The sequence below is a fragment of the Dendrobates tinctorius genome, unplaced genomic scaffold (assembly GCF_039654945.1).
Source record: "Dendrobates tinctorius isolate UK_male_01 unplaced genomic scaffold, ASM3965494v1 ptg000224l, whole genome shotgun sequence".
In the NCBI taxonomy this organism is placed as follows: domain Eukaryota; kingdom Metazoa; phylum Chordata; class Amphibia; order Anura; family Dendrobatidae; genus Dendrobates; species Dendrobates tinctorius.
Genome location: NW_027361891.1, coordinates 13,339,720 through 13,366,983, shown reverse-complemented (window position 1 = coordinate 13,366,983; position 27,264 = coordinate 13,339,720). Strand labels below are relative to the sequence as shown.

Below are 27,264 nucleotides of genomic sequence, written 5' to 3'. Positions count from 1 at the left end.
GATAACCTCTTTCTGATAAAACACTGATTTTATGGAAACAGCAACATACATTAAGTGATGCATGACTGGAATCAGGCTGCTCTAAGATTACATAAAAAAACATGCTGATATATTCCCTTCAGTGACAGCCATTTTTACAACATATAAGCAAAAAAATAAAAATAAGAGATTGCTGCTTTAAGTTTGGGCGCATCTACATTCTTTGGTGCAATTACATGAGGAGGTCAGATAGGACACACTGGAATAATAATACACAAAGTAAAAGTTGCTCCATTCTAGCAGATTGTCATCATTTTAGAATTCAGCTCAACCATCACTTGTGAAAATGACTTCAATAAATCTGCGTAGCACAACGAGGGATAAACAGTTAATGTTCCTATTATACAGACCCTTCAGAATCACTTTGCAGGATGCCTGTATATTCTGTTTATTGATACTATTAAATGGTAGATTACACCGAAGACGAGGCTTCACAAAAGTGAAAACTAACATCTGATTTACAGCAGAGCAAGGCAATAAGTCACCATGAAGCGTGTTACTGCCTCCTCCAACAGATGAGATATTAAAGACATATACTACCTCACCTGACAACCTGGAACAGTTCCTTGCTATTTAGGACTCTATTTATAATGGGTATTCACGGCACCAAATCCCAAATTACCTTATCCCCGTCACTAAATACAAAGCTGGCAGCCGCAGAGCCTTGAAGAAGAAAGCGTCTCGCCATTTACCATGTAGACGAGCTCTTTCATTAATTGAGAAGAAGCTATAATTGTTGATAAAGAAGTGACTTTCCGAATAAATAAACCCAGAAGTGTACTAAATACATTGGAGAAAAGTCACAGGAAAAAAAACAAGAAGAAAAAGTAATTCACCAAGTGTTTCTCCTCTGTGGTATAAATATATTACATGCGACTCTGTGCTTTAGAAAGTACATAAATCTGGAAAAAATAATCAAGTGAAATAATGCAACACATTCGTCTCAAGTTAAATAACTGAAATCTGCAGCGGGTTAGAAGAGAAGTCGAGGCGAGAGAAGAGACGTTTTATTGCCCAAGGAGCTGGAGATAAATTGGCTGTCAATACTCAGTAAAGCCTCCTGGCAAGAGACTGGGCAAAATAACTCAAAATCAGAGATGAAGAATGTCTTCCGACAGTTCCGTGTCCTGAAATATCATGCTCAGCTCTAGAACGGGAGTTCTGCTCATGTCTCCGGGCAGCATTACAGTCATCCTCCTGGATTTTCGGGACTATGGAAAAATTAAACACGTCAATACTTACACGAGTTATGACTTCAAACCCAGACTCTTCTTGCTGATTTATTTTTAAATCCGGGATGGCATCACTAAGGAAGTCCGCTATTTCCTGAGGTGGTCTCCGATGTGTTGAAGGATCGGTGCCTCGTATGGTGTCAACCAGGAAATTTGTGACTTTGGAAAAGTTAACCATGGTGGCAGTATATGGGTCCTTCTTGAATTTCTGTAAATAATGGAGCAACACATGGCACGTCAGGCTAAAAGTAATGTTACTTTATTATTATAGCATAGAATAGAAGGCCATCTACAATAAAATGTGCGATTTCTAATTACAGTGGCTTGCGGAAGTATTCAACCTCCCTCTGGCATGCTTTGGGTTGTGCTACCTCACAACCTGGAATTTCACAGATTTTGCTGAGGGTTTGCATCAGTTCATATAAATAACATGCCTACAATTGTAAACATGTGGTTTTCTTTTATTGGGAAACAAAAAAATAACTGTAAACTTCAGTGTGCATAACTATTCACCCCCTAAAGGTCAGTACTTTGTAGAGCCTCCTTCTGTCGCAATTACATCAGCAAGTCGCTTTGGATTAGTCTCTTATGAGCTTTCCACATCTTGCCACTGGGATTTTTGACGATTCCGCAAGGCAAAACTTCCGGTTAAATGGTCTCTAGTGAACAGCAAGTCTGAGGGCAGCAGATATCATCTGTCAGGTTCTCTTTAAAGGGAATATGTCACCTGTTTTGGCAGCTATAAGATGCGGCCACCGCCTTTCAGGGCTTATCTACAGCATTCTACAGGATGGACCATTTATATGGATACACCTAAATAAAATGGGTATACAGTGTGTTGCTATCAGTGTGTCAAGAGTGAGAGAAGATGGTTGCATTGACAATCCAACACAATCAGCAGCACACATTTTATAAGTGGTCATAAACTTGTAAATAACTCATGAAAGAATAAAGTTATTTTAAAACCAACCACACCATTGTTTTTCTAGTGAAATTCTAAATAAGTTTGATGTTTCACATGACCCTCTTCCCATTAATAAAAATAAAGTTGGATCCAAAATGGCCAACTTCAAAATGGCCACCATGGTCACCACTCATTCTGAAAACTCCCCCCCCCCCCTTATACTAATTTGCCATAAATAGAAAGTTGATATCACCAACCATTCCCATTTTATTTATGTGTATCAATATAAATGGCCCACCCTGTATAATGCTGTAGATAAGCCCCCGGTCCGACCTGAAAGATAAGAAAAATAAGTTTTAATTTACTCCCCTGGGGGGGGCAGTCCGGTCAGATAGATGATGCAGGTCCAGGTCCGGTGACTCCCATCTTCTTGCGACGCCGCCCTACTATTTGCTTCATTGCTCCCTGCATCATGCTCCTGCGCAGGCAGAGCAAAATACTGCAGTGTGCAGGCGCCGGGAAAGGACAGAGGGGCACAGCGCCTGCGCACTGCAGGAATTTTCTCTGCACTCAACAGGGCAGATAAATACATCTGCGCAGGAGCACGATGCTGGGGAACCTGTGAAGCAAGCAGCAGGGCAGCACTGCAAAAAGATGGGAGGCGCCGGACCCAGACCTCCGACACCCATTGGACCGGACCGCCTCGCAGGTTAGTATAATATAACTTATTTTTCTTAACCTTCAGGTCAGATCGGGGGCTTATCTACAGAATTATAGAATGCTCTAGATAATCCCTGAAAGGCGGTGGCCGCATCTTATAGTGGCCAAACCTGGTGACGGGTTCCCTTTAAATATCATCCTTCTGTGCAGCACATCATCCTGTGTAAACAATTGGTGCCAAAACCAAACAATGCTGTTTTAGCTGCACAGAATGATCATGTGGGATTTTTCTGCACACATGAATAAGTGTGGTCACGTCCTGTCTAAACAGGCTATTAAACTGCCAATTTGCTTTCATATAGCAGATTGGCGGTCGTTTTATAGGCGGCACTTGGCCAATGTAACTGCACACTTAAATCTTGGTACTTTATAGTGACATCTTTTCTGATTGGAGTTCTTATCATCATTTATTCTTCATTTCGTTCTGACGCCATGATAACATTTCACAATCACGGCTCGTCTCTGCAGACTTCCCTTTTCTCCAGTCTTCTGCAGCACCATCCTGACACGGTGCCCTTAAAAATGACAATGTCATTATAATGCCACCAGCATAAAAATAATCACCCATGATGTGCCCCTGAATAATTACCCCTCAGTGTGCTCCCTGCACAAAAACAAATGACCCCACACTGTTCCTTTAATGACACATAGCCTTCACACTATTGTCTCCAATAAAATATTCCCACCACACTATAACCAACACACTGTCCACTCTTATGAGTTATACCAACCATGCCTTACTCATATGATCGATCACCTCCACACTATTCCCATCAAACTCTATACTGAGCCTCCTCTTCATATTGTCCCTACCATGCTGCCCCTTCTTCATAACCCCCCATACTGGCCCAGCACTATCCTGACACTCCTATAGTGTTTCTCCTCTATACAGAGCTCACTCATAATGCTCCATGAGGAAAGGTTGCAGGATTTGGGATTGTTTAGTTTGCAAAAGAGAAGACTGAGAGGAGACTTAATAGCTGTCTACAAATATCTCAAGGGCTGTCACATTGCAGAAGGATCATCTTTATTCTCATTTGCACAAGGAAAGACTAGAAGCAATGGGATGAAACTGAATGGGAGGAGACACAGATTAGATATTAGAAAAAACTTTTTGACAGTTAGAGTGATCAATGAGTGGAACAAGCTGCCACGAGAAGTGGTGAGTTCTCCTTCAATGGATGTCTTCAAACAGAGGCTGGACAGACATCTGACTGGGATGATTTAGCGAATCCTGCTTTGAGCAGGGGGTTGGACCAGATGGCCCAGGAGGTCCCTTCCAACTCTACGATTCTATGATACTATGTCTACACAGTGACCCCCTCATAGTGCCCCGCCTGCAAACAGAGCTCCTCCCTCACCCCATAGTGCACAGTCTCCATACAGAGCTCCCCCTCACCCCATAGTGCACCATCTCCATAAGGAGCTCCCCCCCCCCCCCCCAATAGTGTCCCATCTCCATACGGAGCTCCCCACCCCCACAGTGCACCGTCTCCATATGGAGCTCCCCACCCCCACAGTGCACAGTCTCCATACGGAGCTCCCCATCCATAGTGCACCATCTCCATAAGGAGCTCCCCCCCCATAGTGCACCGTCTCCATACGGAGCTCCCCATCCCCATAGTGCACCGTCTCCATATGGAGCTCCCTACCCCCCAGTGCACCGTCTCCATACGGAGCTCCCCACCCCCACAGTGCACCGTCTCCATAAGGAGCTCCACACCCCCACAGTGCACCGTCTCCATACGGAGCTCCCCACCCCCATAGTGCACCGTCTCCATAAGGAGCTACCCCCCCATAGTGCACCATCTCCATACAGAGCTCCCCCTCACCCCATAGTGCACCGTTTCAATATGGAGCTCCCCCACCACAGTTCACTATGGAGGTGTGGGGGTTCCGTATGGAGACGGTGCATTATGGGGGGTGGGGAGCTCCCACCCCCCATAGTACACCGTCTCCATACAAAGCACCCCACCTCCATAGTGCACCATCTCCATACAGAGCTCCCCACCCCCACAGTGCACCGTCTCCATACGGAGCTCCCCACCCCCATAGTGCACCGTCTCCATACGGAGCTCCCCACCCCCATAGTGCACCGTCTCCATACAGAGCTCCCCACCTCCATAGTGCACCATTTCCATACTGAACTCCATCGCCGTACAAATCCAGCCAAACTGCCTCACCGCCATTCAATCTCCCCCATACTGTTCCAGCTCAATATGGAGCCCCCCACACTGCCCGATCTCCATAAAAAGCCCCCTGATACTGCCCCATCTCCATAAAAAGCTGCCCCATCTTCATATGGAGCATCCCCCCATATTGCCCCTTCTCCATATTGAGTCCACAATTCTGTCCAATAACCAAAAACAACCCCCCATACTGCATCATCTCCATAGTATCCCCATAATGTCCCATATCCAAACATGGCACACTCATACTGCCCCATCTCCAAACAGAGCCCCCTATACTGCCCCTTCTCCATGGTGAGCCCCCATATATTGACTCCTCTCCATACAGACCACCTCCTACACTGCCACTTCTCCATTCTGAGCCACTCTATACTGCTCCAAACTGAGCCCCCACCATATGATGGCCCTTCTCCATACTAAGAACCGTCCTAGATCTTGAATAAGCCCTGTCTTCAGGGAGCGTTCACCACTTCCCAGCTGCCACTCCTGAGTCCTCCCTTTCTCTGCAACACTCTGGAGTGACGACTGCAACGTGATGAGATTACCGCATCGCGCTGCACATGTTAGGCCAGGAAGCAACACCAGAAGTGATGACATTCTGGTATTCATGTGTATTCGCATGCAAATACAATGAATGCAAAAATAAAAATGCAGACACTGCCTCCTTGCCCCCTCTTCAGCAAAGACGCCCATCCGGGGAAGAAGGGAGAAGTTTTTTTTTTTTTTACTTATTTAGCAAGCAAATGCTGTCCCCTGCAATCCTAGCTACTGGACCTCCAGTGCCTAATGGAAAATACGGCCATGCACAGGACTTTTTCCATCTAAAAATAGTTTAAACTGGCTGCTATGCAAACTTACTAGGAGCTCATTATTAGCGGCCATCAATACATATGATTCCATACCATAGTAATGTCTTCAGCAATAACAGTTCTATAGCATTCAAGCAAGGCTTCCTTTGGCATGGACTTACCAAAATATGCTGCTTTTAATACTTCACCACAAGGAAAAAAAGATGCAAGGAACCATATGACTGCTGTAAAATATCTGAAGAGATAGAAACTTGTAAGAAACTATGCAGTATTCAAATAAAAAAAAATACAGCATAGTTTTTTACAAATATCAATCCTTTAGGCAGTCATGGAGTACTAGGCTTAATAGGGTTTTCCAGACTTAAGGATAGGTCATCAATATAAGCGCCAAAGCTGAAAACAGCTTGTCAATAGGAGTGCCGGGTGCCAGACCTTCACTTATCTTACATTGACAACCTATCCTACGGGTAAGATATCAAAATAGTAAGTCTGGAAAACCCATTTAATATTCTTTCAGGTAGAAAGAGATCTTTTTTAATCTATACAACACAAAGCAGCTGGAGTCCTCTGAGGATTCCAAGGTAAGCCAGTGTATGGTTATACACTAGCACATGTCACCTACTGGAGTTCATCGGAGAAAAAAAAAATGTATAACGCACAGTATGTGTTTTCATCTTACTGTAACTGCGTAGAATGAGGCTTTACTGATGCGCTTGGTGTTGAGGTTGAGACGATTAATAAGACATTAAATTACTTTCATTTAAAGAGAGTCATAAAGAAAACAGTGGGGCACTTCTAATAAAACTGTCTAAAGGCTCAGACGTCCATGTTTCATGGATAGCACTTGCACCTATGATAGTTTATGGGGCTGTTCACATGTCTGATTTTTTACAGATCGAGTGGTCCATACAAAATTGCAGATACGTCCAATAATGATCAGAGTATTGGATCAAAAAAACAAAAAAAAAATTCTATGGCTCTGAAAATTTCAGACAACACCTGATGTCAGTTGTGTGCGGTCCGGTTTTTACAAGCTGTTAGATTTTCTCATCCATGAAAACCTGACCAAACTGGCTTATTAAACTCAGTTTTTTATTCACGAACGAATAAAAGGGACCGAATAATGAAGAAAAAAAAATGTTGTCGCCATTTTCTGAGACTTGTAACTTTTTTTCATTTTTCTCTCGATGAAGCTATCGGGAGGACTTGTTTTTTGCACGTTGAGCTGTAGTTTTCATCGATACCATTTCATTTTCGGATTTGGGAGGAACTGCAGTGGCTAAAATAAAATGCAAATCTATTGTTTTGATTTTTTTCTGGTGTTAAAGGGAACCTGTCACCCCCAGGGCATTTTTCAATTAAAGAGCCACCTTCAGCAGCACTAAGGCTGCATTCTGTGAAGGTGGCTCTTCTTTTTCTGACCCCTAGTAACGCTGAACTATCGACTTTTATAAATAGGTCCTCATACCTGGTATGTTGTGTCCCCCTGTATCAGCCGCCTACCATCCGTCTATCATGCCTGTCCTGCGTCTCAGCGCCAACCACCATCCGTCCATCATGATGCCCCTGTGTGTCGCTGCATCCTCCTGTTTTGACTGCCGGCGCCTGCGCTGTGACAAGTCTTCTCAGGCATACGCAGTGCGCGCTGCCCAAGAACCGACATCAGGCTATTGTGCCTGTGTGTTGCTGAGGCCCCAGCCCCGCAGTGTGAATACATCATAACACACTGCTGGGCGGGATCTGGGGCCTCCACAACACGCAGGTGCCCCATATGAGCACCCCATCCCCTAGGGCTAGCATCAGTAGTCACAATACAGGATGGTCTTATCACCCATGGAACCCCTCTCGAAAGGTGATTGTCATCTAGCCACCATGCTAGAGAGGTTAAGACTACTGGAGATAAGGTTATCTTCTTTTCATGACGACCCTGCAGAATTCTCTAGGAGAATCTGATGTTGCAATCTCCAGGTATGGTATTGAGCCCATCGGACAGCCGGGATACAAGAAGTAAGGGATCCTAATAGGGACATGACTTTCCTCAAAGACATGCATGGTCTGTCCATTGCTGCTCTAACCTTCACTTTTATCATTGATATCTTTACCTCTGACTTGTAGAGTCTAGATTAAGACCTAAAAATGACTGGAGGGTTTGTGGAACAATCCTGGTTTTCTTGAAATTGATGATCCACCCTAGAGCCTGTAAAGATGAGACGATTACTACATTGGATAGCTGAGCTCCCTACTATTAAAAAGTCATCCAGGTAAGGTATTATTAAAGTGTCCTTATGACGTAGGAAGGCCATCACCTCCAACATCACCTTCAATGAAGATTCGGGGTGCCATAGAAAGGCCGAAGGGCATTGCTGCAAACTGGAAGTGATGGATCTCGCCTGCGAGAGACACTGCCAACGCTGAGGTATCTCTGATATCTGCCATGGATGGGAAGATGATAATATGCATCCTTTAGGCTGGTTTCACATTAGCATTTTTTTGCGCAGCGCTTCGTGCGCGTCCATGCGCATGCATCATGCGCACCTATGTTTAACATGGTGTGCACATGGTCTTGCGTTTGCACGCGTTCATATGCGTTTTCGTGCACATGCGTTTTTCACGGTGTGCGCCTAGGCGCGCCAGACTCAACCTGTTGCATTTTTTGGTGCGCCAAAAGGCGACAAAAAAAGCATGCGCACGGAATGAGACAAAATAACGCATTACAGTCTATGGGAACGTAGGCGTGCGTTTGGACATGCGTACGCCTGCGTTTGCATGTGCATGCGTTTTAAGAGTTAACATGGAAAGAAAAGGGTTAAAACGCATGCGCCTAAAAACCGCAAACGCATGCAAAAACGCACGATGCGTTTTTGCATGTGTTTTTATTGCGCACGAAGCGCTGCACAAAAAAACGCTAATGTGAAAGTAGCCTTAGATCTAAGTTGGCCATCATACATCTAGGAAAGAGAAGCTTAATGGTAGATCTGATTGACTCCATTTTAAATTTACGGTTATAAATGAAGGTATTTAATTTCTTTAAATTAATAAATCGTACTGATCGAGCCATCAGGCTTGGAAACCAGGAATAAGGGGGAAGAGAATCCTCTTCCTTCCTGTCCTTTTGGCACCTCAATTAAGACATTTTTAGCTAACAAGCTTCGAATCTCCATCTCGAGGGCTTCCTGTTGTATTGGCGACCTGAGAGATGTAACAATAAATGACTCGTGGGGAATATGGTGTAATTCTAATTTTAACCCCTCTTTGACTATGTATGCATGTGAAGACTTCCGGGGCATAGACTGCGCTGAAAAATACCGGCACATGCGCAGTAACGATTATATGCTTGGGCAAAGCATACTGTGCATGCGCCGGTGGCCTTTACAATGCGCAAGCGTGGAAACCAACGTTATCAGTGCTATTCACAGATGAAGATTATGTGCAGCAAGCAGAGGAAGGCGGGGGGGAGCGCGACTAAGCCATTCCCATCGGACCGGATCGCGGCTATTTACATACATCCCCAACAACATAAAAAAGGTATTTATGCCTCAAAGGTGCGGGGTCAGGGGAGTCAAAAGCCCTAATAGAATCCTTATGGGATGCGCAATTGGGTGATATCTTTACATGATATCACGAAATATGGGTGACAGATTCCCTTTAAGGTAATAGCAGCTTGCAATTTATCTCTGGAGACCTTCTGTTCTATTTGTTGGTCTAGTTGATTAATTCATACCAGCATGGACCGGACAGTACATGTACTGGCTACGACTGGTTTGAATACACCTGTAGCTGCCTCCCATGATCTTTTCAGTGAGGCATCAGCTTTGCGGTCAAGTGAGTCCGATAACATGCCTGCATCTTCTACTGGTAGTGCTGACTGTTTTGAGGTAGAGGCAACTGCTGCATCCACCTTAGAGACTTTGGTCCATGTTAGCAATTCCTCATTGCTAAATGGATACCTCCTTTTTGAGGCTGAAGGGAGGTAGCCACTCTGATCTTGTTTTTCCCCACTCTTTTTTAATCAAAGTTTTGACTGCTGGAATCACGGGGAAGGCTCTCCTCTTTCTCTCTGCCAATCTTGTGAACATAATGTCCTGCGTTGATTGAGCTCCTTTTGCCTCTGTACACCCCATAGTGTTTCTAATGGATTTAACTAGATTATCCACACTATCTAGGGGGAAGCATGAGCGTCCTTCAATATCCGATGAGGATGGTGATGAGGACGTCAATGAGGAATCGCAGGCTACTCCATGGTCATTATCAGACTCTGAGCTGGATATTATCAATCTTTTACTCCTACTTTCTGTAGGCGTACTGGACTGACTTAAGGCCTGTAGTTCCTCCCTGATCATTGCGCGTATGTCCATAGCTGACACCGCTGCCTACTGCATGGTCTCACTGATACACCCCTGACATAACCTCTTGGGGTAGGAGTCAGGGAAAGGCTGTCTGCATAGGGCACACTCCTCATGCTTGGATTTTTGCTTTTTCTTGGTCTGGAAAAAGGGAGACATATAGCAAGAGAAAGAGGGTCAGCTTAATAGGCAAGAGTCCATACACTCAATCAGTGAAGCTATAGGTCCTTGGTGTCACTCTTGCGGCTCCTGTCCATGGAGCCCCTGCTGGAGCGGTCCCTGGACGTGCCTGCACATGCAGAATCCACTGCCGGAGGATGCGTACCCTGTCCTGGGGAAGACATTATGGCACCAATTTTCCCCAGCACTGCTGGGGTCTTATATGGCTACTTTTCTTTCAAATTTCACAGCCCCCGCCACCTGTACCGCCTCTTCCGGTTTGCCCTGGAAGTCCCCCAGTCGTTTCTGGGGCAGGAGCGCTCGTGGTGTCTCGCGCATGCGCGGCCCGGCCCCATGCCTCTGGGACCACGCCGCAGACACCAGCGCTCTCGGAAGAACAGCTTCCGGTTTGCTCCAGAAGTTCCTCAGTCTCTTCTGGGGCAGGAGCGCTCATGGTGTCCTGCATATGCGCGGCCCGGCCCCATGCCTTTGGGACCGCGCCGCTGCCACCAGTGTTCCAGGGAGGAGCAGTGGCGGCCTTGACATCTCCTCCTCCAATCCTGCGCTCCTACAGGAGCCAGGACAGCCTTACCCAGACCCCGATGGCGTGTCTCCTGCGTGAATCCTGGGCAGCCTCACCCGGACCAGGTGTTCAGCCATCCACCAGACCAGAGGGGAGCCGGAAATACAGCACTCCCCCGACACTGATTCCAGACCACAGCCCCTGCCGTTCTCACAGAAACTGCACAGGCGGCATGCTGACCCAGGTACGCATCTTCTTTCTGTGTACGAATTTTTACTGCGGCTCCCATAGGAACAGGAAACCAACTGAGGAGAGGCGGACCAGTCCTTTTATTTCTGTAGGTTTCCTACTCCTATGGGCGGATCCCTTTCTCCAGTGGGTGGCTGTCGTGGCAAAGGGTAAAAAAAATAAATGAATAAATTTATTTCACTTTTTCGGGGGACTTTAACCTACAATCATTTGATCGTTGATATTATACACACTGCAATTCCTCAGCTCAGTTCCAAGCAGGCCCACGGCTGCCATAGAAAGCCATTTGATCCCGACAATTGCACTTTTTAAATACCACCATCAGAGATTGACAGAGGGATTTAAGTAGTTGTATAACAGTGATTGGCGTTTTCGCTGATCGCTACTGTTACGGGCAGATGCCAGTTAGAATACCTATTCAGTTCGGCCCTGTGCCAGCTCCATACACACACATCCTAGTTGTGTCGTCCCTGTACGGTAGGGTGTGTGAAGTTTTCAGGAGTAAATGGATGATAAAATATTAAAACCTCCTTGAATATCATCACTGAACAGACATCAGTCAAGCATCAGACATTAGGGTGGTACTAAGACTGGAAAATAGTAGAAAACGCAAGCATTAATCAGAGCAGATTTTCTCACTAATGGAATATTTATTTGCAGCCTATATGTATGATCATGTCTTTTACTGCACTGCCAAGCAATGCAAGCGGCTTGGTAACCCTGAAAGGTCTTGGCATAAATGGACATAACTGAAAGTACGTGCTGGGGTCTGCATGTGTGCAGGAGGCTCGGGAGCAGACACAGTGAGCACCCACCCATACAGCAGCGACTGGAGCCACCTCAATTACTGACAAAAGCATTTAAATGGCTGTGATGTATGACGAGATCGCAGATTACCATGGCAGCCACAGACTGGGCATCATAGCAGGCAATAACTTTCACAATATACTGAAAAACCTTAATATTATTCCAATTTCAAGTCTTCAAATACAGCAGCATGAACCAAACTTCTAATACTAACAAATACATCACAGGGATAAAAAGAAGTATAGGCCCTGGAATAAAGTAGATAGAAAAAGGGGAGAGTCCCTCATAAAAATTCCAATTTTATTGAAAACTAGCTGAAGAGCCCGGCGTTGCCTGGGCATAGTAACCAACTGTGGTTAGTTATAACAAATTATAATGATTATATTGCACATAAAAACCGTGCATCTAATCCTATCCTGTGTGATACTGACTGCTGAGCCGTGTATCTAATCCTATCCTGTGTGATACTGACTGCTGAGCCGTGTATCTAATCCTATTCTGTGTGATACTGACTGCTCAGCCGTGTATCCAATCCTATCCTGTGTTACTGACTGCTCAGCCGTGTATCTAATCCTCTCCTGTGTGATACTGACTGCCAAGCTGTGTATCTAATCCTATCCTGTGTCATACCATCTGCTGAGCCATGTATCTAATACTATTCTGTGTGATACTGTGTGCTGAGCTGTGTATGTAATCCTATCCTGTGTGATACTGACTGCTGAGCCGTGCATCTAATCCTATCCTGTGTGATACTAACTGCTGAGCCATGTATCTAATCCTATTCTGTGTGATACTGTCTGCTGAGCCGTGTATCTAATCCTATCCTGTGTGATACTGACTGCTCAGCCGTGTATCTAATCCTCTCCTGTGTGATACTGACTGCCAAGCTGTGTATCTAATCCTATCCTGTGTCATACCGTCTGCTGAGCCGTGTATCTAACCCTATCCTGTGTGATAATGTCTGCTGAGCGGTGTATCTAATACTATTCTGTGTGATACTGTGTGCTGAGCTGTGTATCTAATCCTATCCTGTGTGCTACTGTCTGCTGAGCCGTGTATCTATCCCTATCCTGTGTGATACTGACTGCTGAGCTGTGTATCTAATCCTATCCTGTGTGATACTGACTGCTGAGCTGTGTATCTAATCCTATCCTGTGTGATACTGACTGCTGAGCAGGGTGTCTAATCCTCTCCTGTGTGATACTGACTGCTGAGCAGGGTGTCTAATCCTCTCCTGTGTGATACTGACTGCTGAGCTGTGTATCTAATCCTATCCTGTGTGATACTGACTGCTAAGCTGTGTATCTAATCCTCTCCTGTGTGATACTGACTGCTGAGCTGTGTATCTAATCCTCTCCTGTGTGATACTGACTGCTGAGCTGTGTATCTAATCCTATCCTGTGTGATACTGACTGCTAAGCTGTGTATCTAATCCTCTCCTGTGTGATACTGACTGCTGAGCTGTGTATCTAATCCTATCCTGTGTGATACTGACTGCTGAGCTGTGTATCTAATCCTATCCTGTGTGATACTGACTGCTGAGCTGTGTATCTAATCCTATCCTGTGTGATACTGACTGCTGAGATGTGTATCTAATCCTATTCTGTGTGATACTGTGTGCTGAGCTGTGTATCTAATCCTATCCTGTGTGCTACTGTCTGCTGAGCCGTGTATCTATCCCTATCCTGTGTGATACTGACTGCTGAGCTGTGTATCTAATCCTATCCTGTGTGATACTGACTGCTGTGCTGTGTATCTAATCCTATCCTGTGTGATACTGACTGCTGAGCAGGGTGTCTAATCCTCTCCTGTGTGATACTGACTGCTGAGCTGTGTATCTAATCCTATCCTGTGTGATACTGACTGCTAAGCTGTGTATCTAATCCTCTCCTGTGTGATACTGACTGCTGAGCTGTGTATCTAATCCTATCCTGTGTGATACTGACTGCTGAGCAGGGTGTCTAATCCTCTCCTGTGTGATACTGACTGCTGAGCTGTGTATCTAATCCTATCCTGTGTGATACTGACTGCTGAGCTGTGTATCTAATCCTCTCCTGTGTGATACTGACTGCTGAGCTGTGTATCTAATCCTATCCTGTGTGATACTGACTGCTGAGCTGTGTATCTAATCCTCTCCTGTGTGATACTGACTGCTGAGCTGTGTATCTAATCCTATCCTGTGTGATACTGACTGCTGAGACGTGTATCTAATCCTATCCTGTGTGATACTGGGCTCCCCCTGCATTCTGTGTCAGAGGGTGGTCTGTGTTGGTACGGTAATAAATTGTGTTATTTCCAGCTTTACAGAAGGATGATAACACCATAGAAATGATAAGAATAATATGCCTCAGTTACCACAACTGTCTACAAAGAAAACTGTTGATGATAGCAACCAATCACAGCTCATTTTTCATCTTTTAAACAGCTCTGGGATAGCGTGGCAAGTTTTGAGTGGCGACTTTTGTGTTTCGACTTTTATGTGGCGAGGTTGGTGTATGTGTGGTGAAATGTGTGCTGAGGGTGGTATATGTGTTGAAGCACGTGGTAGTGTGTGGCGAATTTTGTGTGTGTGTTCATATCCCCATGTGTGGTGAGTATCCCATGTCAGGGCCCCACCTTAGCAACTGTATGGTATATACTCTTTGGCGCCATCGCTCTCATTCTTTAAGTCCCCCTTGTTCACATCTGGCAGCTGTCAATTTGCATCCAACACTTTTCCTTTTACTTTTTCCCCATTATGTAGATAGGGGCAAAATTGTTTGGTGAATTGGAACGCGCGGGGTTAAAAATTCGCCTCACAACATAGCCTATGATGCTCTCGGGGTCCAGACGTGTGACTGTGCAAAATTTTGTGGCTGTAGCTGCGACAGTGCGGATGCCAATCCCGGGCATACACACACACATACATACACACACATCCACATTGAGCTTTATACATTAGATATGGTATATAAATATATGCGTCATTATACATGATGCAATAAAAAGACAGCATTTGATAATGAAAAAACACAGTTGATGCCAATCTCAATAATAAAAAAAAAAAACTGCTAAGCAGACTAAATATATCAGTACAATAAGTAAATCAATCACCCCTGACAAAGTAGGGCGAAACAAGCGTTGGGATGAAGGGACACCTGGCTGATCAGCACCAACAGATCCAAGATCCATGGTAATTTATTGGCTGCCATTCTCCGACAATATAACGGTTGTCATTGATTTACAAAAATTATAAAATTATATTAATTAAAATGATATAACATATTAATTATAAAATAAATAATATGGTATGTCCAATCTAATATATAAAGCTTAAGTGTGTGTGTGTGTGTGTGTGTGTGTGTGTGTGTGTGTATGTATGTATGTCCAGGATAGGCATCCGCACTGTTGCAGCTACAGCCACAAAATTTGGCACAGTCACACGTCTGGACCCCGAGAGCGTCCTAGGCTATGTTGTGAGGCGAAATTTTAACCCCACGCGTTCCAATTCACCAAACAATTTTGCCCCTATCTACATAATGGGGAAAAAGTGTGTGTGTGTATCAAGCCCCGCCCCTGATTATGTCATAATGGTTGCCATGGCGACGCTGATGTCATCATAGGTTGCAAGCCCCACCACTCATTATGTCATAATGGTTGACTATGGGATGGAGGATGTGTGATGGGTATATGGGCACTGGGCTATGGGATGGAGGATATGTATGACGGGTATATGGGCACGGGACTATGGGATGGAGGATGTGTGATGGGTATATGGGCACTGGACTATGGGATGGAGGATATGTATGACGGGTATATGGGCACGGGACTATGGGATGGAGGATGTGTGATGGGTATATGGGCACTGGACTATGGGATAGTGGATATGTATGACGGGTATATGGCCACGGGACTATGGGATGGAGGATGTGTGATGGGTATATGGGCACTGGACTATGGGATGGAGGATATGTATGACGGGTATATGGGCACGGGACTATGGGATGGAGGATGTGTGATGGGTATATGGGCACGGGACTATGGGATGGAGGATATGTATGACGGGTATATGGCCACGGGACTATGGGATGGAGGATGTGTGATGGGTATATGGGCACTGGACTATGGGATGGAGGATATGTATGACGGGTATATGGGCACGGGACTATGGGATGGAGGATGTGTGATGGGTATATCGGCACTGGACTATGGGATGGCGAATATGTATGATGGGTATATGGCATGGGACTATGGGATGGAGAATATGTATGATGGGTATATGGGCATGGGACTATGGGATGGAGAATATGTATGATGGGTATATGGGCACGGGCCTATGGGATGGAGGATGTTTGATGGGTATATGGGCAAGGGCCTATGGGATGGAGGATATGTATGATGGGTATATGGGCACGGGACTATGGGATGGAGGATAATTATAATTTGCTATAACTAAGCACAGTTAGTTACTATGCCCGGGCAGCGCCGGGCTCTTCAGCTAGTTAAAATATAAAATTGATTATCCTGTGCAGTAAATACTGTAAAAGGGAAAAAAGACAAATAAAAAAAAAAAAAAAGACAGAATGGCAGCTGCCATTTTTTAACCACTAAAATATTAATAAACAAATTTTGATATCGCTGTATTCGTACTGATCTAAATCATGTATATATATGATCATATACCGTAGATATTATATCACTGGTACATTATTACCATACACCATGATAACGAAACATAAGAACAACGGTGAAACTGTGCATTTTTAGCACATTATATGGTAAAATAAATGGTGTAATATAAAAACTACAGCTTGGCAATGTTAAGGCAAAGGGGGAGGTGAATTCACCTAATTCTTTTTACAGGAACATTGTCAGCGTCACGCACACTGACTGGCAGCTATGGGGGAAAAAAATCTAGGTTTACTATGTGTTTATATTCTGCAATATATTATATGCAGAAATGAAGTTCTCAAAAAGCAGATTTTGAGAAGGCCGGCTACTTGCAGCGGGGATAATGACATTCTACAAAGAACCTGATGTCAGCGGTCCCTGTATGGGAATGTATCTAAAGCTTGCTGTAGGTAACTGTCTGATCACTTATTGGTATAGTCCCAGGGAAACCCTCATGGTGGTGCGAGTAGTCACGTGCAGCCTACAGCTTGATGAGCGTGCCCCGGAGAAGCATTTATTGTTATTACTCATATCTTCTCCACAATAAGAAATAAAAGGAGATTTTTTTTATAGCTTATGACCTCCATCTGAGAAATAACAGATTGTGTGCTTTGCTTTTATAAGTCTTCTTTGGTTACACTGGTTACTACATGCGATCTTGACTGATAAGACATGAGATTGGACAGTTCTATAGCCCAACCAATTTAAATATCAAAAAATCCGTTAAAAAAATACTGACGTATACATTGAAATTACAAAATGAGAAAGAATCAAAAGCTTTCAGCCACAAAAGACTAGCTTACACACATTTCCTAAAACGGGACCGGCATGGAGCCTAGTCTGATGCTGCTGAAAATCAGCTCCTGATATACTGTACTTTCATAACTTGGTCATTCATGTTGGAGCTCCATACACTGCCCTTTATTCAGCCATAACGTAACTGTGATTTTCCACCTTAGATCTGAAGACCAGAGCAGCTATTGGCATGAATGAATGTTAGTATACTCTCTTATGTGTTCTCTCATCTAGAACATATTAGGCCACTAGGATGTCCAGAAAGAGGCAAGAGCTGCAAAAGTAAAACACTCGTATTATTGCTCTCCATGTATTTTCAAGGCACGGTACCTATTGGTAGTATATTGATTTAGTGCCCCTTTTCCCCACAGAAAAGCCACACAGCTGTGCAATGGTCCCCTTAACCCGCTCACTACCAAGGGTGGTTTGCACGTTAACTCCCGGGCCAATTTTTACAATTCTGACCACTATGAGATAATAACTCTGAAACGCTTCCATGGATCTCGGTGATTCTGACATTGTTTTCTCGTGACATATTGTATTTCATGTTAGTGGTAAAATTTCATTCAAATAACTTGTGTTTATTTGTGAAAAAAAAAACAGAAATTTGGCGAAAATTTTTGAAAATTTCGCAATTTTCCAACTTTGAATTTTTATGCCCTTAAATCACACAGATACGGCACACAAAAAACTTAATAAGTAACATTTCCCACATGTTTACTTTACATCCGCACAATTTTGGAACCAAATTTTTTTTTTTTTGTTAGGAAGTTATAAGGGTTAAAAGTTGACCAGCGATTTCTCATTTTTGCAACAACATTTTATTTTTAGGGACCACATCACATTTGAAGTCACTTTGAGGGGTCTATATGATAGAAAAGACCCAAAAGTGACACCATTCTAAAAACTGCACCCCTTAGGGTACGTGCACACGCTGCGGATTGGGGTGCGGATTTGGCCGCGCAGATTTTGTAAAATCCGCAGGTAAAAAGACCTGTGGTTTTTCATCTCCTCAATGGAGGAGATGGCAAACCGCAGCGGAATCCGCAGAAAGAATTGACATGTCAATTCTTTCTGCGGTTTCAAAACCGCGCAGAAAAATCTGCACCGTCTGCACTGCGGTTTTGTATTCCCATAGGGAATAATGGTACTGTACACCGCAGCAAAAACTGAAGGAGATAGCAGAAGAAATTTCTGAACCACTCTCCATAATCTTTGAAAATTCTTGGAGAACAGGAGAAGTGCCAGAAGACTGGAGAAGAGCAAATGTTGTTCCTATCTTCAAAAAGGGGAAGAAGGTGGACCCAGGCAACTATAGGCCGGTGAGTCTGACTTCTATACCAGGAAAGATCTTTGAACAAATTATTAAACAACATGTAAGTCAATACCTGGATAAGAATGAAGTGATCAAACAGAGTCAGCATGGGTTTGTAACTAATAAGTCATGTCAGACTAACTTAATTTCCTTCTATGACGGTATCACTGATTGGGTGGATCAAGGAAATGCTGTAGATATAGTATATCTTGACTTCAGCAAAGCATTTGACAAAGTCTCTCATACAATCCTTATTGAAAAAATGACTAAGTATGGAATGGACAAGGCAACTGTTAGGTGGATTCATAGCTGGCTTAGTGATCGGACCCAAAGAGTGGTCGTAAATGGCTGCACATCCAGTTGGAAGAATGTCTCAAGTGGGGTACCACAGGGCTCTGTCCTGGGCCCTGTATTGTTCAACATCTTTATCAACGATTTAGATGAAGGAATTGAGGGTAAACTGATTAAATTTGCTGATGACACAAAGCTAGGAGGGATAGCTAATACTAGAGAAGAGAGAGAGAGGATTCAAAAAGATTTAAATAAACTGGAGAAGTGGGCAGTAACTAACAGAATGGTTTTTAACAGGGAGAAATGCAAAGTACTACATCTGGGCAATAAAAATGAAAAAAGCATATATAGAATGGGAGGGATAGGGCTAAGTGACAGCACATGTGAAAAAGACTTGGGTATACTAATAGATCACAGACTGAATATGAGTCAACAGTGTGATGCAGCAGCAAAAAAGGCAAATGCAGTTCTAGGATGTATTAACAGAAGCATACAGTCTAGATCACGTGAAGTCATTATTTCCCTCTACTCCTCTTTGGTCAGACCTCATCTGGAATATTGTGTCCAGTTTTGGGCACCACATTTTAAAAAAGACATCAACAAACTGGAGCAAGTTCAGAAAAGAGCGACCAGAATGGTGACCGGTCTGCAAACCCTGTCTTATGAGGAAAGGTTGCAGGATTTGGGAATGTTTAGTTTGCAAAAGAGAAGACTGAGAGGAGACTTAATTGCTGTCTACAAATATCTAAAGGGCTGTCACATTGTAGAAGGATCAACTTTATTCTCATTTGCACAAGGAAAGACTAGAAGCAATGGGATGAAACTGAATGGGAGGAGACACAGATTAGATATTAGAAAAAACTTTTTGACAGTTAGAGTGATCAATGAGTGGAACAGGCTGCCACGAGAAGTGGTGAGTTCTCCTTCAATGGAAGTCTTCAAACAGAGGCTGGACAGACATCTGACTGGGATGATTTAGCGAATCCTGCTTTGAGCAGGGGGTTGGACCAGATGGCCCAGGAGGTCCCTTCCAACTCTACGATTCTATGATTCTATGATTCTATGATAACTGCTACGGACCCGCAGCGGCCAAAACCGCTGCGGAACCGCAGCAGAATCCGCAGCGTGTGCACACACCCTAAGGCTGCGTGCAGACGGAGTTTTGAGCCCTGCCGATTTTTCCGTGCAGAATGGAAGAAAACCGCAGGTCAAATGACCTGCATTTTTCCTGCGGATTTCTTCCATTTTTCACGCGGTTTTCATGCGGTTTTTGTGTGGTTTTCCATTGCGGTCTTCCCCCTGCGGATTTGGTAACAGGGGAGATAGAAAACCGCACAAAAGAAGCAACATGCTGCGGATTTTGTACCGCAGGAAAACCGCGCGGAAAAATCCGCAGCGTCTGCACAGCGTTTTTTTTTTTTTCATTCATTTTAAAGGTACTGTACATCACAATGCGGATATGCAACGTTTCTGCGCGGTAAATTCCGCTGCGGAAACGCTGCAAATCTGCATCGTGTGCACATGGCCTAAAGGTGCTCAAAACCACATTCAAGAAGTTTATCAACCCTTTAGGTGCTTCACAGGAATTTTTTGAATATTTAAAAAAAAAACATGAACATTTAACTTTTTTTCACAAAAAAAATACTTCAGGCTCAATTTTTTTTATTTTACCAAGGGTAACAGGAGAAATTGGACTGCAAAAGTTATTGGGAAATGTGGGGGGGAACCACTGTTTCGGCGCATGGCAGAGCTCAGAAGGGAAGGAGCGCCGTTTGACTTTTTCAATGCAAAATTGGCTGGAATTCAGATCGGACGCCATGTCACGTTTGGAGAGCCCCTGATGTGCCTAAACAGTGGAAACCCCCCACAAGTGACCCCATTTTGGAAACTAGACCCCCCCCCCAAGGAACTTATCTAGATGTGTGGTGACAACTTTGAACCCCCAAGGGCTTCACAGAAGTTTATAACGTACAGCCGTACAATTAAAATATCATATTTTTTCCACAAAAATGATCTTTTCACCCTCAATTCTTTTTTTTTTTTTAAATTTATTTAGCGATTTTTTTAAAATTATTTCTACACTTTTTTTTTTTTTTTTTTTTTTTTTAAGTTTATTAGGTTGTCCCAGGGGGGACATCACTGTCCTGTGACAGATCGCTGATCTGTCACATCACAGATCACTGTGACAGATCAGCGATCTGTCACAGGCATAGACGCAGACTTCCTCATTTCTGCGCTTTGCAGGCACTGAGGAAGTCAGCTCCCTGCAGACCCCCGAAGGTCCCTGTCGCCATCTTGGATTCGGGGACCTGCAGGGATGGAGCCCCCCGCAGCAGCGCTGCACATTGCGCTGCTGTGGAGGGCTCAGGGAAGCACGAAGGGAGCCCCCTCCCTGCCGATGCTTCCCTTTAACCCCCGGTACACCGCGATCGTGTTTGATCGCGGTGTGTAAGGGGTTAACGTGTCGGGGGCAGTCCGTGACCGCCCGACACATTGTGTCGGGTGTCAGCTGTGATAATCAGCTGACACCCGGCCGCGATCAGCTGCGCTCACCACGTGGGCGCCGTTGATCGCTATGACGTAATATTCCGTCCATGGGACTTAGGTCCCAGGTCACATGGACGGAATATTACGTCCATTGTAGGAAAGGGGTTAAAGGAGTATTCCGAGCGCAAGATACGGATGACCTATCCTTAGGCTAGGTGTAAAATATTAGATTGTTAAGGGTCACCTCTCACTGATTAGCTATCTTGTCTTCCAGATGGGAGTAAGCCAAGCAGAACAGCACAGGTATGTACGCCATGCAGTGGCCACTTATGGGTACTGCATGATAGTGGCTGATCTGCAGTAGCCAAGATTGGCCGCTACGTAACACACAGAGCTGTGCTGTTCTGCTCCGTTCACTATTTTGTGCTTCAGATGGGAGTACACAGTGAATGAAGAAGAACGGCACAGCTCTATACAATATGCAGTCCCCTTTCACTGACACAGCAGCTTAGCTTAAAGTGAATAGTGGCTGATCTGCAGTACCCACAAATGGCAACTAGATAAGTCTGACCAACCCGATTTAGATGAGCTGCCCTTAGGATATCACATCTTTTTATTAAACCCAGCAAACCTTTTAGGATAGAGAAAACCCACATCTACCTGCTTGCTTGTGCAGAATTGCAGTCATTTTCGGCTTAAGCGTTTCATTAATGCCGCTGTATCGCATTAGTCAACATTATAAGCTCAAAGAATGCTGGTCCAACCGCACAGTCACACACACTTTCCCATACTCCAATGACTGTATATTTATGGGGGGCAAACTATATGGCATGATGACATAATCACATGACCAGGACAGACTTATCTAATACAATGAATGAATTAAGGTTGTTAATGAATGATGGCAAGCAGACATCTTAAAATGATAAGAAGCTGATAAAGAAGGCAAACTGTATAATTTACCATGCCGCTTATTTGGAATGTCTATTTATTATAATGGCTGGATCATACATCAGAAGCGCATTCTACAAAATGTGCCCCCCTCCCCCAATTCCTTATAGATTGTAAGCTTGTGAGCAGAAACCGCAGGCCTCCTGTAACTGATACACTGTGTTTCTTTGCATTTTCTGTACATTTCATGTTGGTGCTACATAAATACAGTTATTAGCATCATCATTATGCAGAACACAAGAGTAACCTTTACTTTGTAAAACTGGAATACCCTTCTAAACCCACTACTGTAAAGTCCCTGGTATTCCATATCATTTAGGTATAAGACATTTTACTAGTTTCCAATCAGCTTGCTGGTTCCCTTTAGAGAGCCACAAACTGCCTACATGTGCAAAAGCCACCGAAGTAGAAACTCTGCAAACATCAATCATCACTTGTGGTTCTGTCCAGAAACATCAAACCTAATAACTGCAAGATGTAAATTCTTTGGATTGCAGATCTTACAGTTGGACTACCTTCATATGAAACACAATATAATATGTGATTTGAGACGTGTGTACTAGCCTGTAGTAAAGAGTCCGTAGGTTCCTCATGAAGGTTTTCAAAAGACTGGGACAGACTGCGATTCTGGCAGTCCACAAGTAGAATTCTGCAGTCCTGTTCTGACCTACGATAAATAATAGAAAGATTAAGCAGTAGGTAATCATAACAAAAATTACCTGAAGCATTGAGAAACTACTAATCATATATATTAAAAAATAATTCAGACCCGCTACTTGCTTTACAAGGGAATCTGTCAGCAGGAAGTCTCCTAACTATTTTTATGCACATGTAGCTCTTTCACAGACAAGTCCAGCGATACCTTTACATGGCTAGTCAGTTTTTCCAATACTGAGCAATCATTGTTTGAATGGATATGGAAATGAGCTGTAGATCTGAAGCCTTTGTCACTCCAGCTCTATTTCCAGCTCAGTGCCACCTCGTCCTTCTTGACCAACAGCTCCTTTGGCCTCAGTCACACAGTACAGAAGGAGGAGGTGGTGCTGGGCAGGGAATAGAGCTGGAGTGACAGAGGCCTCAGATCTACAGCCTCATTTCCATATCAAATCAAGTGCTGATTTCTTTTTGTGCAGACTGGAACAATAACAAGACCAGAATATAATCAAAGGAGGCATTGAGTGAAAACTATACCCAGCATTCACATGGATACATGGAGAGTTACAATTACATTTCATGAAGTTAAAAATAGAATCCAAAGGCTCCTCCATGTACTTATGTATAGACAAATACACACACTTGCCTGTCCAACCATCAAAGTCGCTGTTTTTTAAACATGCATATCAAATTTTGTGGAACATTTTCAATACGTTAATAGAATTTTATTTAATGGCATATACAAGACTACAAGTTTAATCTATTCCATGATGGTGGGGAAATCAGTGCACTTTAGGGACATATCATATATACTTGAGCTTGAGTATAAGCAGAGTTTTTCAGCACATTTTTCTGTGCTGAAAATGCCCCCCTCGGCTTATACTTGAGTGAGGGACCAGAACATGGAGGGGGAGTCGATACACTGCTTGTACACTTGCTTTTTCCAGGTGGTCAGTACTCAATACAGCATTTTTGGAGCAATCGGTGGGAGTGGCTGTTTCACGGGAGGATCCCCCCCCCAGCTGCCATGACGTCCCAATGGTTCCCTGCGATGGCGTTACATAGGGCAGATGGGAGCCAGTGATTGACATCAGAATTTAAATGGAATCTGTCAGCAGGATGCCCCTCCAAACTATTTATATGTTCAAACACAAGTCCAGCAATACCTTTACATGGTCAGCCTGTTTCTCAGTGTCTGAGAAATCAGCATTTGAACAGGTAGGTAAGTTAGGCTGCAGAACTATTTGTAGATTTGAAGATTCTGTCACTCCAGCTTTATTCCCCGCTCAGGGCTCCATCCGACTGCTTCACTGACTGCTACTTTGTCTAAAATCACACAGCACAGAGGAAGTCAGTCAAACAAGAGGAGGCGGCGCTAGGAAGAGAATAGAGCTGGAGTGACAGAGGCTTCAGAGCAGGATTTCAGCCTCATTTGCATATGAATAAAAATGTAGATTCCTCATTAACGGACGAGCAGTCTGGCCATGTAAAGGTATTGATGGACATATCCATGAAAGAGCTACATTCATAAATAGCTTTTTGGGGTTAAAATCACGCCGACAGATTCCATTTAACCAATGTAGGAAAGTATTTCCATCTAGTATACAGTATTTACAAAGTTACATAGCATGGCTAAAAAAGTCACTTGTCCATTAAGATCAATAATGGGATGGGAAATGAGAACGGAAAGGGATGGGTACAAACAGAATACATGATCCAGTCTGTCCTAAAGAGAAAACTCATCCTGCCTAATCCCGACAGTTAATATGGTATTGCGGAAGAGGAAGGGAATCCATTCTAACAAAATTCTACACAAAACTGCCAAAAATCATCCATTACAACGCAGAGCTGTCGAGTCAGTAAGTCAAATCACCGACTCCAACCACACAGCACTGGTCACTACTGAGCATGTACATAAAGTGCAGCACAGATTCATGTCACCTAAGGGTAAGTGCACACGGTGCGGATTCTGCTGCGGATCCGTAGCGGTTTTGGTCCTGTGGGTCCGCAGCAGATTTAGGTGCGTTGTACAGTACCATTGTTTTCAATGGTAAACTGGAAAACGCTGTGCACATGCTGTGGATTTTTCCACGCGGTTTTGCTGCAGTTTACAATCCGCAGCATGTCAATTCTTTTGTGCAGAAATGCTACAGTTTCACACCTCATCCATTATGAGGTGTGAAACCGCAGGGCAAAATCACAGGCAAATCCGCAGATAATCCACAGGACTTTAGTCCTGCGGATTTATCTGTGGATTTTACTACAAAATCCGCACCACCAAAAACTCAGTGTGCACATACCCTAAAAGCCAAGATCCTTAGATCAGCAACAGAACAGACATTTATAGGTGTGACGAAGTGACCAGTGTCACAGGTAGGGATCACTGTGTGTTCCTCCAGGATGTGCAGAGAGGTGTATGGAGGCCATGAGAGTGCATTGAAGTCACAGGCATAACTGTGATTGCAATGCAGACTAAAAAGAAGTGTTAGTCTTGGGCATGCTAGTGTCCAAAGCAGAGTTAGGGAAAACCTGCTATGGGTTTTTTGTTTGTATTTTGAAACAGACTGCAGGATGGTAGTCGTGCAGTCCGTTTCATTCCTGGCCAGGTTTTCCATGTGGCCTAAGGCCACAGGTTTGTTTGTAAAAACCACTGCAGCAGAGCACTTGGTGTGTCAGTATCAGAGTGGAATTTGCATGGTGTAGGGCAGACAGCTCTGCAAGAGCACAGCCTGTGTGAGAGTAACACAGAACCCAGCAGAGTGAACTCCTGGCACCCACAGCTTACACAGTGGTGCAATCGCCCACGGCAACTAGTCTCTGTGGTGAATGGTCTTGTGTCTGGCGGAGGACTGGAGGTAGACTGTCCTGTGCCCAAAGGAGGACTAGCGTGTTTAGCGACTGTAATCCAGAGGATATGTGCCCGTCTGCAATCCGGAGGATATCGTGTGCTGTGTTCATGCGAGTTGGACATTTAATGCTGAGAAGTAAGCACATTAAAGAGACTTTTGTTTGGAGCTTTGCTGGGTCACTGCCTCCTCACTGCATAAGTGTGCTACTGCTGCACTACAATAGGACATTTCATAACTTTCTCAAATTCTTATGAAAACACTTTCAGCACATCCTGCACTGAACTACTGAACACAATTTATTACTGTATATATTTTAGGAGTCGGTCCATTTTATACCGACTCCAACTCCTCCAAAATGGACACAGACTCTGCATCCCTGATTACAAGGCTTCTTGTGAATAAGCTCTGTTTTCAATTCCATGGTGAAACACTTCAGTCTCTGCACTGCGGCACAAAGAGGGTGTTCCTATATCAATAAGTGTCCCAGGCCAGGGTACATGTCAACAGTATATTATATATCCTCCTATAAACGTGTCGTTGGAGGGTGAACACATAATTCTGAGCAAAAATACTAAAAACAGAAAATAAAATAAGGGATTTTTTGTCACTTCCATATTGCTGTGGTGTCAGGTAGCCCCATTAGGATATGAACACAAGGTAGGTTTAATTGTGTGCATCTTTGATCATTCAGCTTGTGGCATTGTCAGGAGAATAATGAATGAAGCATCAGTGTCATTTGTAATAAAGACTGTCAACCCCTATGGAGAAGGAACAGAGTGTAAACACTGCATGCATTAGGGATGCTGATTAAATCACCACGAACATGACACAGTACAACAAGCAGCAGTCCTCTCATACATTTTCCCATGTATTTGTCAAATATCTATATCATAAGGCTGTGTGCACACGCTGCGGATTTTGCTGCGGTTCCGCAGCGGTTTTGGCCGCTGCGGACCCGCAGCAGTTTTTGCTGCGGGGTACAGTACCATGATTCCCTATGGGAATCAAAAACCGCAAAGCAGACGGTGCGGAATTTTCCGTGCGGATTATCTGCGGTTTTCAATCCGCAGAAAGAATTGACATGTCAATTCTTTCTGCGGATTCTGCTGCGGTTTGCCATCTCCTCCATTGAGGAGATGAAAAACCGCAGAGCAATCCGCAGGTAAAACCGCAGGTATTTTGACCTGCGGTTTCACCTGCGGATTTTACAAAATCCGCGCAGATGAATCCGCACCTAATCCGCAGCATGTGCACACAGCCTAAAAGCTCTGAGAGAGACAAAACCTGCCCTATAGAGA

General features: G+C 44.1%; 1 protein-coding gene across 2 annotated transcripts in view; it reads right to left on the bottom strand.

Moving 5' to 3' along the window:
- TBC1D15 (TBC1 domain family member 15) overlaps positions 1-27,264 on the bottom strand; it is a 231,914-nt gene that overhangs the window by 102,010 nt on the left and 102,640 nt on the right. For both annotated transcript variants that reach the window (XM_073555537.1, XM_073555536.1), the window contains 2 exons: positions 23,028-23,130; positions 1,282-1,479 (listed from right to left, as the gene is read on the bottom strand). In XM_073555537.1, coding sequence (XP_073411638.1) covers positions 1,282-1,479; positions 23,028-23,130 — 301 coding nt within the window. The remainder of the gene's footprint in view (positions 1-1,281; positions 1,480-23,027; positions 23,131-27,264) is intronic.